This window comes from Tribolium madens, unplaced genomic scaffold (genome assembly GCF_015345945.1).
Source record: "Tribolium madens isolate multiple individuals breed KSU strain unplaced genomic scaffold, Tmad_KSU_1.1 Scaffold_2;HRSCAF=44;Tcas5.2_LGX, whole genome shotgun sequence".
Taxonomy (NCBI): Eukaryota; Metazoa; Arthropoda; class Insecta; order Coleoptera; family Tenebrionidae; genus Tribolium; species Tribolium madens.
Genome location: NW_025400995.1, coordinates 5,356,457 through 5,368,785, shown reverse-complemented (window position 1 = coordinate 5,368,785; position 12,329 = coordinate 5,356,457). Strand labels below are relative to the sequence as shown.

Here is a 12,329-nt window from a genome sequence, read left to right as displayed (position 1 = left end):
AGAAAAACAAAAATAGAAAAAACAATTAGTTTACAGTGTCTAGCTTTGGCAACATGTTGTCCTGTGGCATCCGACGGTTCTCCTGGACCAGCCTTATTGACAGCACGGACCCGGAATTGATACGTATTGCCTTCTTTGAGTCCGGGTACTTGTGCATCCGTTGCTGGAGAATCTGTTGTGAGAATTTCATCCCAAGAAGTAGAAAATTTCTCTTTTTTCTCGATGACATATCCGGTGATTGGTGCACCTCCGTTGTTTTTGGGTGCGGTCCATTTGAGATCGACACGGTCCGCGTCCCAATCAGTGATTTCAGGAGTTCCCGGTTTTCCTGGAATATCGTAAGGATTCTTTGCTACTATAGACTTATCTGTTTCAAGAGGTTCGGATTCTCCCTCATCGTTGACAGCTCTGACTCTAAAGTCGTATTCGTGTCCTTCAACTAATCCTTTTACATCCATTTCTGTATCGTTTGTGCGTCCGACGGGAGCCCAGCGACCTGTTTGTTTATCTAATTTTTCGACGACGTATCCGGTTATTGGTTTGCCACCGTCATCTTCGGGTTTCTCCCACTTCAGTTTGCAGCCATTCTTGACGACGTCGGTGACTTGCAGTGGTCCTTTAGGTTTGGATGGTGATGCTATGGAGGGTAGTTAGTACACTAATTCTACGAAGCAAAGCGGTTAAATACTCACAAAGTACAGTAACTTCAACTTCAGCTTCATCAGAGCCGTGCTCATTAACAGCTTTTATTTTATAAATACCAGTGTTTTTACGAACAGAGTTATTAATTGTAATTTTAGTGTTATAATCTACATTGACAATCTCAATGTTGCCTTCAGATTTAACTTCTTTGTCATTTTGGAACCAAGTGATTGTCGGTGGAGGTTCACCTCTAACATCAATATCGTATTTGATAATTTTACCAGCTCGAACACAAATCGGCTTAAGATTCGTCCTATCGATTCTCGGTTTGACTAAAAATTGACAATAAATCATAATCGTAACAATTGTTTAAAACTTACGAGATCTGTGTTTGATAATCTGCATTTTTGAGGCATCAGACGGCTCTCCAGGACCAGCTTTATTAACAGCAATAATACGGAATTGATATTCTCCACGTTCTTTTAAATCTTCTACTCTAGCTTCTGTTAAGTCTCCAGAAACTTCAGCAGCTTTTTCCCAATCTGGCTTGTACTTATCTTTCTTTTGAATGATGTACTTCTCAATTGGAGCCCCGCCGTCACTGGTAGGTTTCTCCCATTTGAGATTAACACCTTTGTTGTCATAGTCCACAATTTCTGGAGTACCAGGTTTGCCAGGTTCATCTAAATGTTACAATTTTAGGGAAAATAACAATTAACTAGATATTTTTGAGTCTTACCAAATGGATTCTTGGCAATAATACTACGATCTGAAACTAGAGGTTCTGAGTCTCCTTCATTGTTAACAGCAGTAACGCGGAATTTGTATTCTGATCCAGGATTTAGTCCAGTTACTTCATATTCAAGTTTTCCGTCAGGTCCTACTTTATCGCCGGGCACACGACCAACACGTACCCATTTGCCTGTTGCCATGTCCATTTTTTCAATTTCGTATTCTTTGATTGGACTACCGCCATCGTCTTCTGGTTTTTGCCATCCAAGTTTAGCTTTTTCCGCAGTGATATCAGAAACTTTCAATGGTCCCTCAGGGGAACTAGGTTTGCCCAAAACGGTCAGTTCTACAGTTTCTGTATCTTTGCCGTTTACATTCTCAACAGTTAAAGTATATTTTCCAGTATCTCTACGAGCTGCATTTACAATAGTAAAATCGGTGTGGTAGTCAGTGTTTTCGATTTTAATTCTTTCGCTATTTGTTAAGGGAATATTATCTCTCCAGACCCATTTCTTTTCCGGTGGCGGTTCACCAGTTATATCAACTGACCATTTATGTGTACGACCGGCTTTGATAATGACCGATTTAAATGTCTCGCGATCGATACGGGGTTTCACTGGAAACAATTGCTATTTCTCTCGACTTGATTCTAGAAAAATACTTACAGTTCCTGTGTTTGCAGAGATGATTATCTGTCGGCTCGGACGGTACCGAAGGGCCAGCTTTATTATGTGCACGCACCCTAAATTGATAAACCATGTTTTCTTTCAGATTTTGGACTACACATTCGGGGTTGCTATCCTCAGTTTTGGCAACTTCGGACCAATCAGGCGAGAATTTGTCTTTCATTTCGATGGTGTAGTGAGTGATAGGACGACCGCCATCATTGTCAGGCTTCGCCCATTTAAGTGTGACACTCTTATTATCATAGTCGATAATTTCTGGTTTGCCAGGTGCTCCGGGTTCGTCATAGGGGTTTTTGGCAAGGATCGCATCATCGGTTTCAAGAGGTTCAGACTCTCCTTCCTTATTCTTAGCTCTAACTCTGAACTTGTATTTCTTTTTAGGTGTAAGTCCTTTGAAAGTGAAGGAATTTTCATCAGGGCCAACTTCGCCGGCTGGTATCCATCTGCCAGTTTCCATGTCCATTTTTTCAAGAATATAACCGGTAAGTTCGGTGCCTCCACTGTCTTCTGGTTTTTGCCACGCGACTTTAACGTGAGTCGCACGGACTTCTTCGACTTTGAGTGGACCTTTTGGAGGTGTTGGTTTGTCTAAAACGATAACTTCGGCTGAGCCTTCACAAGTGCCTGAACTATTGGTGAGGACAAGGCGGTATTTGCCACTGTCCAGTCTGGTACATCTTCTGACGGTTATGACAGTGTTTCGTTCGTATTTATCAATAGTTATTCTTTCTTCTACGTCTTGTTTAATTTCGGTATTGTCTAACATCCATTTGACTTCTGGTTCGGGTTCGCCGCCGTATTTTATGTCATATTTGACGGTTTGTCCCTTTTTGATGATTATGGGATTTAGGTCGTTGCCAATAATGAACGGTTTGACGAATCTACATTTGGCAATGATTGGTTTTGTACTATCACTTGGTTCTCCAGGGCCGGCTTTATTGATAGCTCGAACTCTGAACTCGTATTGGCTGTTTTCTTTGAGTCCTGGAACCGTTCCGGAAAGTTGGTCTCCAGGTACTTCGATACCTTTAGACCAGTCTTTTGCGAATTTTTCTTTGAATTCAATTACGTAACCAGTAATTGGTGCACCACCGTCGCTGTCCGGTTTAGACCATTTAAGATCAGCATGATCTTTATCCCAATCAACAACTTCAACATCTTTAGGTTTACTTGGTTCATCTGGAATAAACAAGTTGATATTAGATTTGTTGAAATTGTATTGTCTCGATCCTGAAAATATAAATTAATTGTCGCAATTGTCGACGTTTTGACGTTTTAAAAAATATGTGCTGACGTTTCGATTTTATAAATTCTTCCTCTTAAGCCTATTCTTGTGTAAAAACAAAAATCAATGTGTAAAAATCTGTTTCAGCACTGAATCAACACTGTGAATTAATTCGCATAATTAATATAAAATCAGTCAGTAAAACACATGAAAAACCTAGAGAAAGCAAAAAAATATTAGAAAAGTTAATTTTATGTTACCCCATGGATCTTTTGCAAGTACAGGTTTGGCGAAAAGTGCCGGTTCACTACTGCCGAGTTTGTTGACAGCACGAATACGGAATTTGTACTCTTTCTTAGGTGTGAGCCCTTCGACTTTGTACGTGGTTTTATCTTTTGGTGAAACTTCACCAACGTTTTCCCAACCAGCCTTCAAGCTGAGATCTTGTCTTTCCACCACGTAATGGAGAAGAGGAGAACCACCATCATCTTTGCATGGTTTCCATGATACTTGACACGATGTTTGAAAAACATCAGTAACATTAACATCCAGTGGAGGAGACGGTACGTCTTGCATTATGAAGTTAACATCTTTAACGTCTTCACCTTGACCATTTGATACTTTGATTTGATACATTCCAGACTGTTCTCTTGCGGGCTTTTTGATTTTAAAAGTAATTTCTTCTTCGCGTACTATTACTTCAACTTCTTTCAACGGAAGAACTTTTCCGTCTTTGACAAGTTTTGCTTCCACCTGTGTTTGCCTAGTTCCAGTAACTGTAAAGGGAATTAAATACTACACACAAGACGGCACAAAAAATTACCTTTGTATGGTACTTGGAACGTGATTGGTCGATTTGCAGGTGCTTCAAATGTGTCAGGGAAGTCAATCATTGGTTTACTTTCACCTTTTTTGACAGTAAGTTTCATAGACGAGGTCAGTTTTCCTGATTCGCACATAATTTCACCATCATCTTCCATTTCAAGGCGATTGAAGACCAGCTGGTGTTTACCACCACCAAGATTTTTGATTTCAATTCTCTCAGAAGGCTCAATTGGTTTTCCATTGAAAGTCCAAACAGCTGGTGCAGTTTGATCTTGGAGCTCAATATCCAAAACTAATTTTTCTCGTTCTACAGCTTCCGTATCCTTTAATTTTTTATTGAAACGGTTCAAATAATTGACAACTAATTCGGCTTCAGTTTTATCGGCATTAGAAACACAAGAGTACATTCCAGCGTCTGTAACTTTTGCGTCCTTGATGACCATTTTGCATTTACGTCCATCTTTAATAATGTTAATTCTTTTGTCAGGTTTGATTTCTTGTTCGCCTTTGAACCATTTTACGTCACCACCTGCATCGTCAAGTTCACATACAAAAGTGATGTTTTCTTTTTCAACGTGTTGTTGGTGTTTAAGGACTTTGACGAATTTGTAGGGATACTCAACAATGTTAACATTGGTGGTGGTCTTGTCTGTTTGTTTTTCGAGTTTACAGGAATATTCTCCAGCGTCGACAAAGTCAGCGTTTTTGATTGTCAAACGACAGTTTCCGCTGATGTCTTTTGAAATGACATATTTTTCATCGTCTTCGAGTTTTGTTGTTCCTTTGTACCATCCTACTATAGCCAGACTGTTGCTGACTGCACATTCGAGTTGAACTTCGTGTTTAGTGAATCCATCGTATTTCTTTTTAAGTTGTTTTGTGAAAGTGTAAGAAGGATCTGGTTCGTCAACGTTGAGGAAAGCCGTACATGATACTCCACCAATTTCAATGCTGTATTTTCCGCTATCTTCCACTTTGGGGTTCATGATAATCAATTGATAAATTTCGTTTTCATTTTTAAACTTATATTTAGCACCTTGGAAAAGCTCCTAGAATTGGGGTAATTACGATTTTTCTGATAAGAGGGTAGTTGTCTTACGTCTTTTCTGAATAACCATTTTGGTTTGCAGTTTGGTTTCGAAAAGCCTGCTTCAAATACGACTTTTTTATCTTTTCCTTCTTTGGCATATTTGTCAACAAGAGGTTTTAGGAACGATTCTTGTTTCTATAATAGAAAGAAAATGGCAAGTGAGTATTTATTTAAGAAGTTTTGGTTATATACATCGAGAAAAATATTTTACACGTTGAGACTGCTCTCAAAAATTGAAGTCGCTTGTCAAAAAGTGCGCTGTAAAAATTGAAGACTCAAAATCGAAAAAACGTCGATAAAAATCAAAATAAGTATGTACACAAAATAAATTAGAATCAAGATCATATCCCACGATGCAAAACAACATCTAATTTGGAGTATTAGAATCAGGCAAGACGTTAATCTCTAAAGGAGACTAAAGGATGGTGTATGGTGTGGAACACAACGTGCAACACATCTAAGAAAAACATCAAAGAGAGAGACGTTTCTGTCATCCAACCTCCTTTTTCTCAAAGTGATGTAAAATGGGCCAGTCTGGTATTAATTCAGCCAATGAAGGCCTTCTGGAGGATACAGGGTTCTATAAAGAAAAACTTTCAGTTTACGCCTAAACCTAACATCGGAACCATTCATTCTCACCTTTCATTCTGACAAAAAAGCATGCAAAAGTAGGAAGAGCTGAAATAAAGCTGAGCATAGATATTTAATAGAAGTAAGCGATAGTGTAGCTGTGTTTAGTCAAAATAAATCACATTTTAAGTTGTCTGATAAAGCGTGTAAATTAATTGGCAGAAAACCTCAAACTAATTTAATGCCAACCTTTATTTTTTCACGAACCACTAGTTTCGGCCAATCGTCTACAATTTCTACTAGCGACGGTCGCCGCTGAATTAGAAAAAGTTCCTAAAAAGCAGTACAACCTGAGCCATCAAGCATATCTACAGCACATTGAGTATTTCTACTAGTTATTTGAAAGAGAAAGAAAATTGAAAATAGTCAAATTTAGTAATCTACGATCATAAATTAATCACTACAATAAAATTAATTGTTAGTCAAGGATGATAGTATAGAGAAAGAAGAGAGGATAGAAAATCTAAACTACAAATGAGTTTGGAAGCTATAGAGATGCGTCTCCAAAGAAGCAAAGCCTGCTAAATAAAATAAGAATATAAAAGACAAAGATCACATCTAGAAAAAAGAATTTTTAAACATGCTAAAACCTCTCTTTTCTTGAGCTTAGGCCAATCTGGAATAGATCCCGCCAAAGAAAACCGTGTTTTGCAGTTTGAAAAGGCATTCTGTGAAATGAAGATATAGTAAAGCATAGTCAAGAGAAGAAGCAGAAGGCAAATAAATGAAAAAGCTCATTTACTCACTCGACTAAACACAGACAACCACAAGGACAAAAACAAGACGATACACAATCAGATAAACTCCTCTGGCTGGCCAAAACTGAAAAATAAAATTATAGCCCTAAAAAACGATCGATATGGAGACACATCTTTATAACACATCGCCTGTAAAAATCAGTTTTGGCTAAAGGTTGTCGACAGGATCGGTTCGGGCCGATTGTGGGATTGTTATAAAAATTTTAAACAAAACTGGAGTTATTTTCATAAATCCAGAGTTGAAAAGGACATGTTTGAGGCCGGGCTTTTGGTGATTGGTGAGGGCTCGTGGGGAGAAACTAGCCGAACCTTTAACCAACTCCAATTGTCAGTCCCAATTTTATCAGCTGGCGCTTCTGCAATTAATGTTCCTTCGAGATAAACAGTAACAATTCCACCCTCTTCAAACCATCCGGTGATTTTTTCACCTTGGGGCTATAAATGTTAAAAATTCAGCACGCAAAATTCGAAAAAATCATTTGCCAAAACCATAAAAATGAGGAGTGTACAAAAATAATTTTACTATCTTAGAATCGATCAAATAGATAATCAACCTGACCTTTTCGACTTTTTTCAAGACTGGCATTGGCTTTTCAACTTCTTTGAGCTCGCCCCAATCTGGATCTTCCTTGTTTTCGCCCCATTTGGCATACTTTCTCTTTTTCAACATTGCACGGAAGTCCATACCGCTGGAATCTGTCCGAAAAGTTAAGCCCAAGCCAAAACAATAGCAAAGCGGCACGTACCCGAGACATATAACTGCATATCAGCAGAATCTTCACCGTGGATATTAGAAACAACAATTCTGTATTGACCTTCATCATTAGGTTTTACTTTGCGGATGCAGAGAGTTATGGTATTTGTTTCTCCGTCCGTGAGGAACTTAAATCTACCTCCCTCAATAATTTCAGTCATGCCTTTGTAGAATTTGAAGGTTGGTGGAGGATTACCCTCAACTTGTACAAAGAGGTACGCGATTTGATCTAAAAATTCTTCTTTAGAATCGCGATTTTGCATTCCGAGAGTTAAGCACCTTCAACAGCCGAGTAAGTCTCTTGCACATCTACAATACTCGGGGGTCCTCCTGGTCCCACAGGTTTAAGGGGTGTTGAAGGTTTATTAATCATATCTTCCATGTCGGCAATACTAGGCCTTCGGACGTCGGAACTGGGGCGGCGACGCTAAATTATATCATTAATTATCATCTTCATTCTCTTTAAAGAGCTTTTGTTATGTTGTCACAAAGAAAGCTTAGTTGTAGCGTTAATTGTAGCATAGCTGTATTAAGTAGCGAGTATGTACACTAAATTATACATAGATACGCTCTATTCTTCTTCTACGAGGCGCAATTTTTAATTACAAAAAAAACACAAATTAGCCACAATTTATACGGAAAAGTTAGAGACTAAACTAAAGCAGCTTTGTTTTAGTCAGTCTCTAAGAAACATAAAATGAAAATAATAAGAAAAAATAAAAAAGAAAAGAAAAATATTTAATCTCGAACATGGATCTCCTTGGAAAATTAGACACTTCTCTATACTAAACATAGATTAATTACAGGTTTTTGAAATCCGACACGTAAAAGACTTCTATACTATTCGAGGATTCTAAAAATCGTTAGACACAAACATAAATTTATTTGGACTGTTCTAAACTACTCTCTCCGCGCTAACCTGTTTTTCGTTCGGATCTTGCAACTGTCCCGGTCGTTTACTTTTCGGCTTTAAATAAAAAAAACAAACTAAATAAAATTGTAAGAAGCAAAATAAAAATTAATATTAAAAATGGTGTTAAGTCTGTTTGGCACTGTTTCTGGTGCCAAACCCAAGGTCAGTTTTGTGTTTTCGAACACAAACCTCACCTTAGTATCGAGTACTTCACCGGGACGCAATTTTCCTCCCTGTTGGCATAACGCAATAATTTAAAGAATTGTTTATACAGATTGTACATATAAAAAATTTGGGCACATACTCGACGATCTGCAAATGGTCATGGCCTGCTGGTGAGCTGTAATTGCCTTTTTGCACGTGTGATAGTACATCATGCGCTTGGACATAACAAAGATCATCGATCATTAACATTGCAACGAAACCTAGTTAAAATTGTGCAGCGCTGTTGCTGAGTGTTGTAAATAAATCGATTTCACATTTTCGACTCATGCGTGGGAAAATGTGAAAAACTCAAAGCGTACAAAACGGCACTGCGTTTCCATTTGATTGTTGATTAGATGAGGCAGGCGTACGATCATTGATCGAAAGACGGTTACCTTTTTCTCCTCCAGAACCTCTCCCGGTCGAAGTTTCCTATGTTCCTATGAGAAAAAATCAAGACATTTACAAGGGAAACTACTACTACCACGTTTCCTGTCTCCGGGGGCTAAAAAAGGAAAGGAAAATCATTTGCAAAAAGTATACCTCGTCTGATATGATGAGACTGGCTCTCCGGGTCATAGCCTCTGGAGGAATCAACGAGCCACGTCGGCTTGGCGGCCCGCTGGGCTCTAAAGACTGTTTTCGTGGTTCCGGAGTTTTCTCTTTAACAACAGCGATTTTTGGTGCTTCTGGTGTTTTGATTTGGGGAAGACTCGGCTTGTCCTGCACAAACGAAAAGCTTCAAGCAACTGACGATTTATTACTAACTGCTGAAGCTTCAGGAAAAAATATGAAAGCGAGCCAAAATCAAACTAAAGCCTCTTTTATAAAATGTAGTTATAAATGCTTTTATTTTGCATCAACAGATGATCAAATGATTGCCAAGAATATATAGGGTGCTGTTAATTAGTATCCCTACATTCCACTTGATTCATATTTAGCACTAGGAATTCATAATTAGCGACGCTTTTCCATTTATAGGTCCAAGGAGAATTATATTTGCGAAAGCTCCCAAATCTCACCTTACTCAATTTCGTTTTCTCTCTACCAGCATATTCTGGATGTTCGCCTGGCTCGTATTTCTCAAGAACCGGTCTTTCATAATCGGGAATATTTTGCCAAGCTTCGATATCCTCATCTTTGCTTGCTGTTGATTTCTTGGCAACCGTTTTGGTTTTTGATTTTTCTCCGGTTTTCTAATAAAACGAATACAAAACCTCAATTTCCACAGTACAAAAAGCACAGAAAAGACACATTTTTATGTACAAAAGATTCTATGAAAGTTATAGATACCAAGAGAAAGAGTACAGAAAGCCGATTTAATAATGCGAAGAACATAGACGTTCCAAGCACGATTTTAGACACATGAGAAAGGAGTAGAGATAGAATAGAGTACGGATAAGTTTACATGAGCTTCCTGTTACCTTCAACTCAACTTCTAGTTTTGCCTTTTCAGCTTCTTTGGCTTCTTTAGTTACAGGTTTCAACTGTATATTCAAAAAACTATCTGTTTTGACCTCAGTTTTAGGAGGAATTTTTTTCTTTACTTTCTCATCAGTTTGCTACATAAATTATATATTTATAGTTCCTTCCCCGTTTTTATTTAAATTGTAAAAATAAAACTAAATAAAACATAACTCACCTTTAATTCAACTTTCTCGTTCCCTTTTGCTTCATTCTGCACATGGAACACATGGAACATAAAATTTGGTATTAGAACAATGAATAAGACAGTGTCGAACATCGAACATATTTTTTTTATAAGAGGGGGTTGGGGTTAAATCAAGTGTGCCAAAGTAGTGCGAGTAAATAAGTTGCGTGCAGTGTGATTTATGAATGGATGATCAAAATCATTTCAGAAAAAATGTCTAATGAGAAATATTTTGACCATTGATATATAACATTGATAATAACATTTTACCAAGTTTAATTAATCAGGAAAGTTGATTGTTGTGCTAATTCTAATTTCCTTGTCCTCAACATATTTCATAGGGTCGTATCTAGGTACCCTTAATAATTATTTGATAAGTGTGTAAGTCTAACAATTGGTGTTTGTGCAAAACAGCTGTGTGCTTATGGTGCGTATTTACTAGAAATTTAAAAATGTTAAGTATCTACAGTTTTAATTTGTATGGTCAAAATAGTAAAGAGGTTATTCTAAAAATATTCAGTAAATATTTTGACCATGAATTATTTTTAAACCAAATCTACTGTATTTGTCACTTTTTATTACCACAGGCTTTTGGTGCACTTCAGGTGTGGTAGGTACGTCGTCATCCGGAATGAATTTCATTGGATCGTATTTCCGAACCTTAAATAAGGTTTTAATAAAAATACTATCGAATATACAAAATTCATTGCGTTAGGTGCAAAGTGCGACAAATTTAGCTGTGCTTTCGTGGACAAAACACATTCTTTAAATAATATACTTAAACTTATTTATCCCTCTTTTAAGTGCATGTGTGGTCGTGTAACTTTGCTTTTACAATATTTTGTGTAATTTTGGTGCATTTTAATTGAACTTTTCTGATTACCGGTTTGGCTTGAGGACTGGGAGTTGAAGTTTCGTCCACTTTTTTGTCTTCGACAAATTTCATTGGGTCATACTTAGGTACCTAATTGAAATCAATTTAAAGAAGTGGTTGATCACAATGGTACGAAATTTTGCTGTGCACAAAATCTTAATGACTGACAGCGATTCATGTTAATGTATTAGTGTCAAAAGTGTGCAATTGCGAAAAAATGCGGTGCGATATAGTGTTGTTGTGATGTATGGTCAAAATGTTTTTGGAGTTTGGGATTTGAATATTGGTACAGTAAAATATTTTGACCATTTTTTGCTAATCAAATTTTCTACCGAAATGGCCAATTCAAAATTTTACCACGGGCGTTTGAGGAGCTGCTGGTATTTCCTTGTCTTCGACAAATTTCAAAGGATCGTATTTAGGCTAAAGTTAAAAGAATTGATGGTTATTTTTGCAATAGAGAAAGAAATGTTTTGTAATTTCATTGAATTTGGTGTACCTTAATAGGACGTCGTTCGGCTTCTTCAGGAACGATAATTTCGGGTGTTTTAAGCTCAGGAGTTTTGGCGTTGGGTGTTTTGGGTTTTTCTGGTTCTGTTTTTTTAGTTTCGGTTACCTTTTTCGTAAGATCTGCTCTTGTTTTGAGTTCAGGTTTCTTTTCAGGTTCGGGTTCTGCCTTTTTAAGGGCAGATTTCTTTTCAGGTTCAGTCTTTTTCAATTGGGGTTTTGTGTCAACTTTTTCAGGTTCTTTTGAAGGTTCTTTCGCGGGTGCAAGTTTTTGTTCTGTTTTTTTAGTGTCAAATGATTTTTCTTCAATGTTGTTTGTTGGTGTCAACTGTATACACAATGGAAGAGTTGTATTAATCATATTTGTGGGATAAGACAACAACTAGGAAACATATTTTTGCAATTTATGATACTTACCGCTTCAGCTGTTGTTTCCAATTTTTTGGTTTGTACCTAATAAAACATAAAATTAGATTTTATGCACAAGTGAAAATTATAAGCAAAGATTTGCTAAAGAAAGAGCGAGAAAATACCTTTTTCTTTTTCTCGTCTGCAATTGAGGATTTTCTAGATTGACTTCTAGTTTCCTCTTCAATCTAAGAAAAATAACACGAATTTAAAATATGACGAATTAAAAGAACCATATTGCTAACTCTACCTGTGTTACGGAAGATCTACGACTAGAAACTTTGTCACCGTCTTGAACGATCTACAAATATTTTCGTAAATGACAAGGGACACAACGAAAATACAAATGAAATGTACCTGTTCTCTAGTTTCAACAATAGAACTTCTACGAGATTCACTACGAGATTCACTTTTGAATTCTTCGATCTAG

At 37.2% G+C, this 12,329-nt stretch overlaps 1 protein-coding gene across 25 annotated transcripts in view; it reads right to left on the bottom strand.

The window, feature by feature from the left end:
- LOC123006135 (twitchin) overlaps window positions 1-12,329 on the bottom strand; it is a 37,198-nt gene that overhangs the window by 19,068 nt on the left and 5,801 nt on the right. For 4 of the 25 annotated variants that reach the window (XM_044400357.1, XM_044400352.1, XM_044400356.1 and 1 more), the window contains 26 exons: window positions 12,257-12,325; window positions 12,150-12,200; window positions 12,025-12,087; window positions 11,909-11,944; window positions 11,484-11,819; window positions 11,342-11,407; window positions 10,994-11,074; window positions 10,693-10,770; window positions 10,102-10,137; window positions 9,884-10,021; window positions 9,482-9,655; window positions 9,003-9,182; window positions 8,262-8,309; window positions 7,622-7,769; window positions 7,335-7,571; window positions 7,148-7,284; window positions 6,898-7,023; window positions 6,020-6,103; window positions 5,210-5,335; window positions 4,109-5,159; window positions 3,546-4,061; window positions 2,040-3,239; window positions 1,382-1,990; window positions 1,023-1,325; window positions 693-974; window positions 35-637 (listed from right to left, as the gene is read on the bottom strand). In XM_044400357.1, coding sequence (XP_044256292.1) covers window positions 35-637; window positions 693-974; window positions 1,023-1,325; window positions 1,382-1,990; window positions 2,040-3,239; window positions 3,546-4,061; window positions 4,109-5,159; window positions 5,210-5,335; window positions 6,020-6,103; window positions 6,898-7,023; window positions 7,148-7,284; window positions 7,335-7,571; window positions 7,622-7,769; window positions 8,262-8,309; window positions 9,003-9,182; window positions 9,482-9,655; window positions 9,884-10,021; window positions 10,102-10,137; window positions 10,693-10,770; window positions 10,994-11,074; window positions 11,342-11,407; window positions 11,484-11,819; window positions 11,909-11,944; window positions 12,025-12,087; window positions 12,150-12,200; window positions 12,257-12,325 — 6,778 coding nt within the window. Of the gene's footprint in view, window positions 1-34; window positions 638-692; window positions 975-1,022; window positions 1,326-1,381; window positions 1,991-2,039; window positions 3,240-3,545; window positions 4,062-4,108; window positions 5,160-5,209; window positions 5,336-6,019; window positions 6,104-6,897; window positions 7,024-7,147; window positions 7,285-7,334; window positions 7,572-7,621; window positions 7,770-8,261; window positions 8,310-8,449; window positions 8,489-8,854; window positions 8,900-9,002; window positions 9,183-9,481; window positions 9,656-9,883; window positions 10,022-10,101; window positions 10,138-10,692; window positions 10,771-10,993; window positions 11,075-11,341; window positions 11,408-11,483; window positions 11,820-11,908; window positions 11,945-12,024; window positions 12,088-12,149; window positions 12,201-12,256; window positions 12,326-12,329 lie in introns of all 25 variants that reach the window. The other 21 variants (XM_044400354.1, XM_044400377.1, XM_044400362.1 and 18 more) reach the window with 19 other exon arrangements.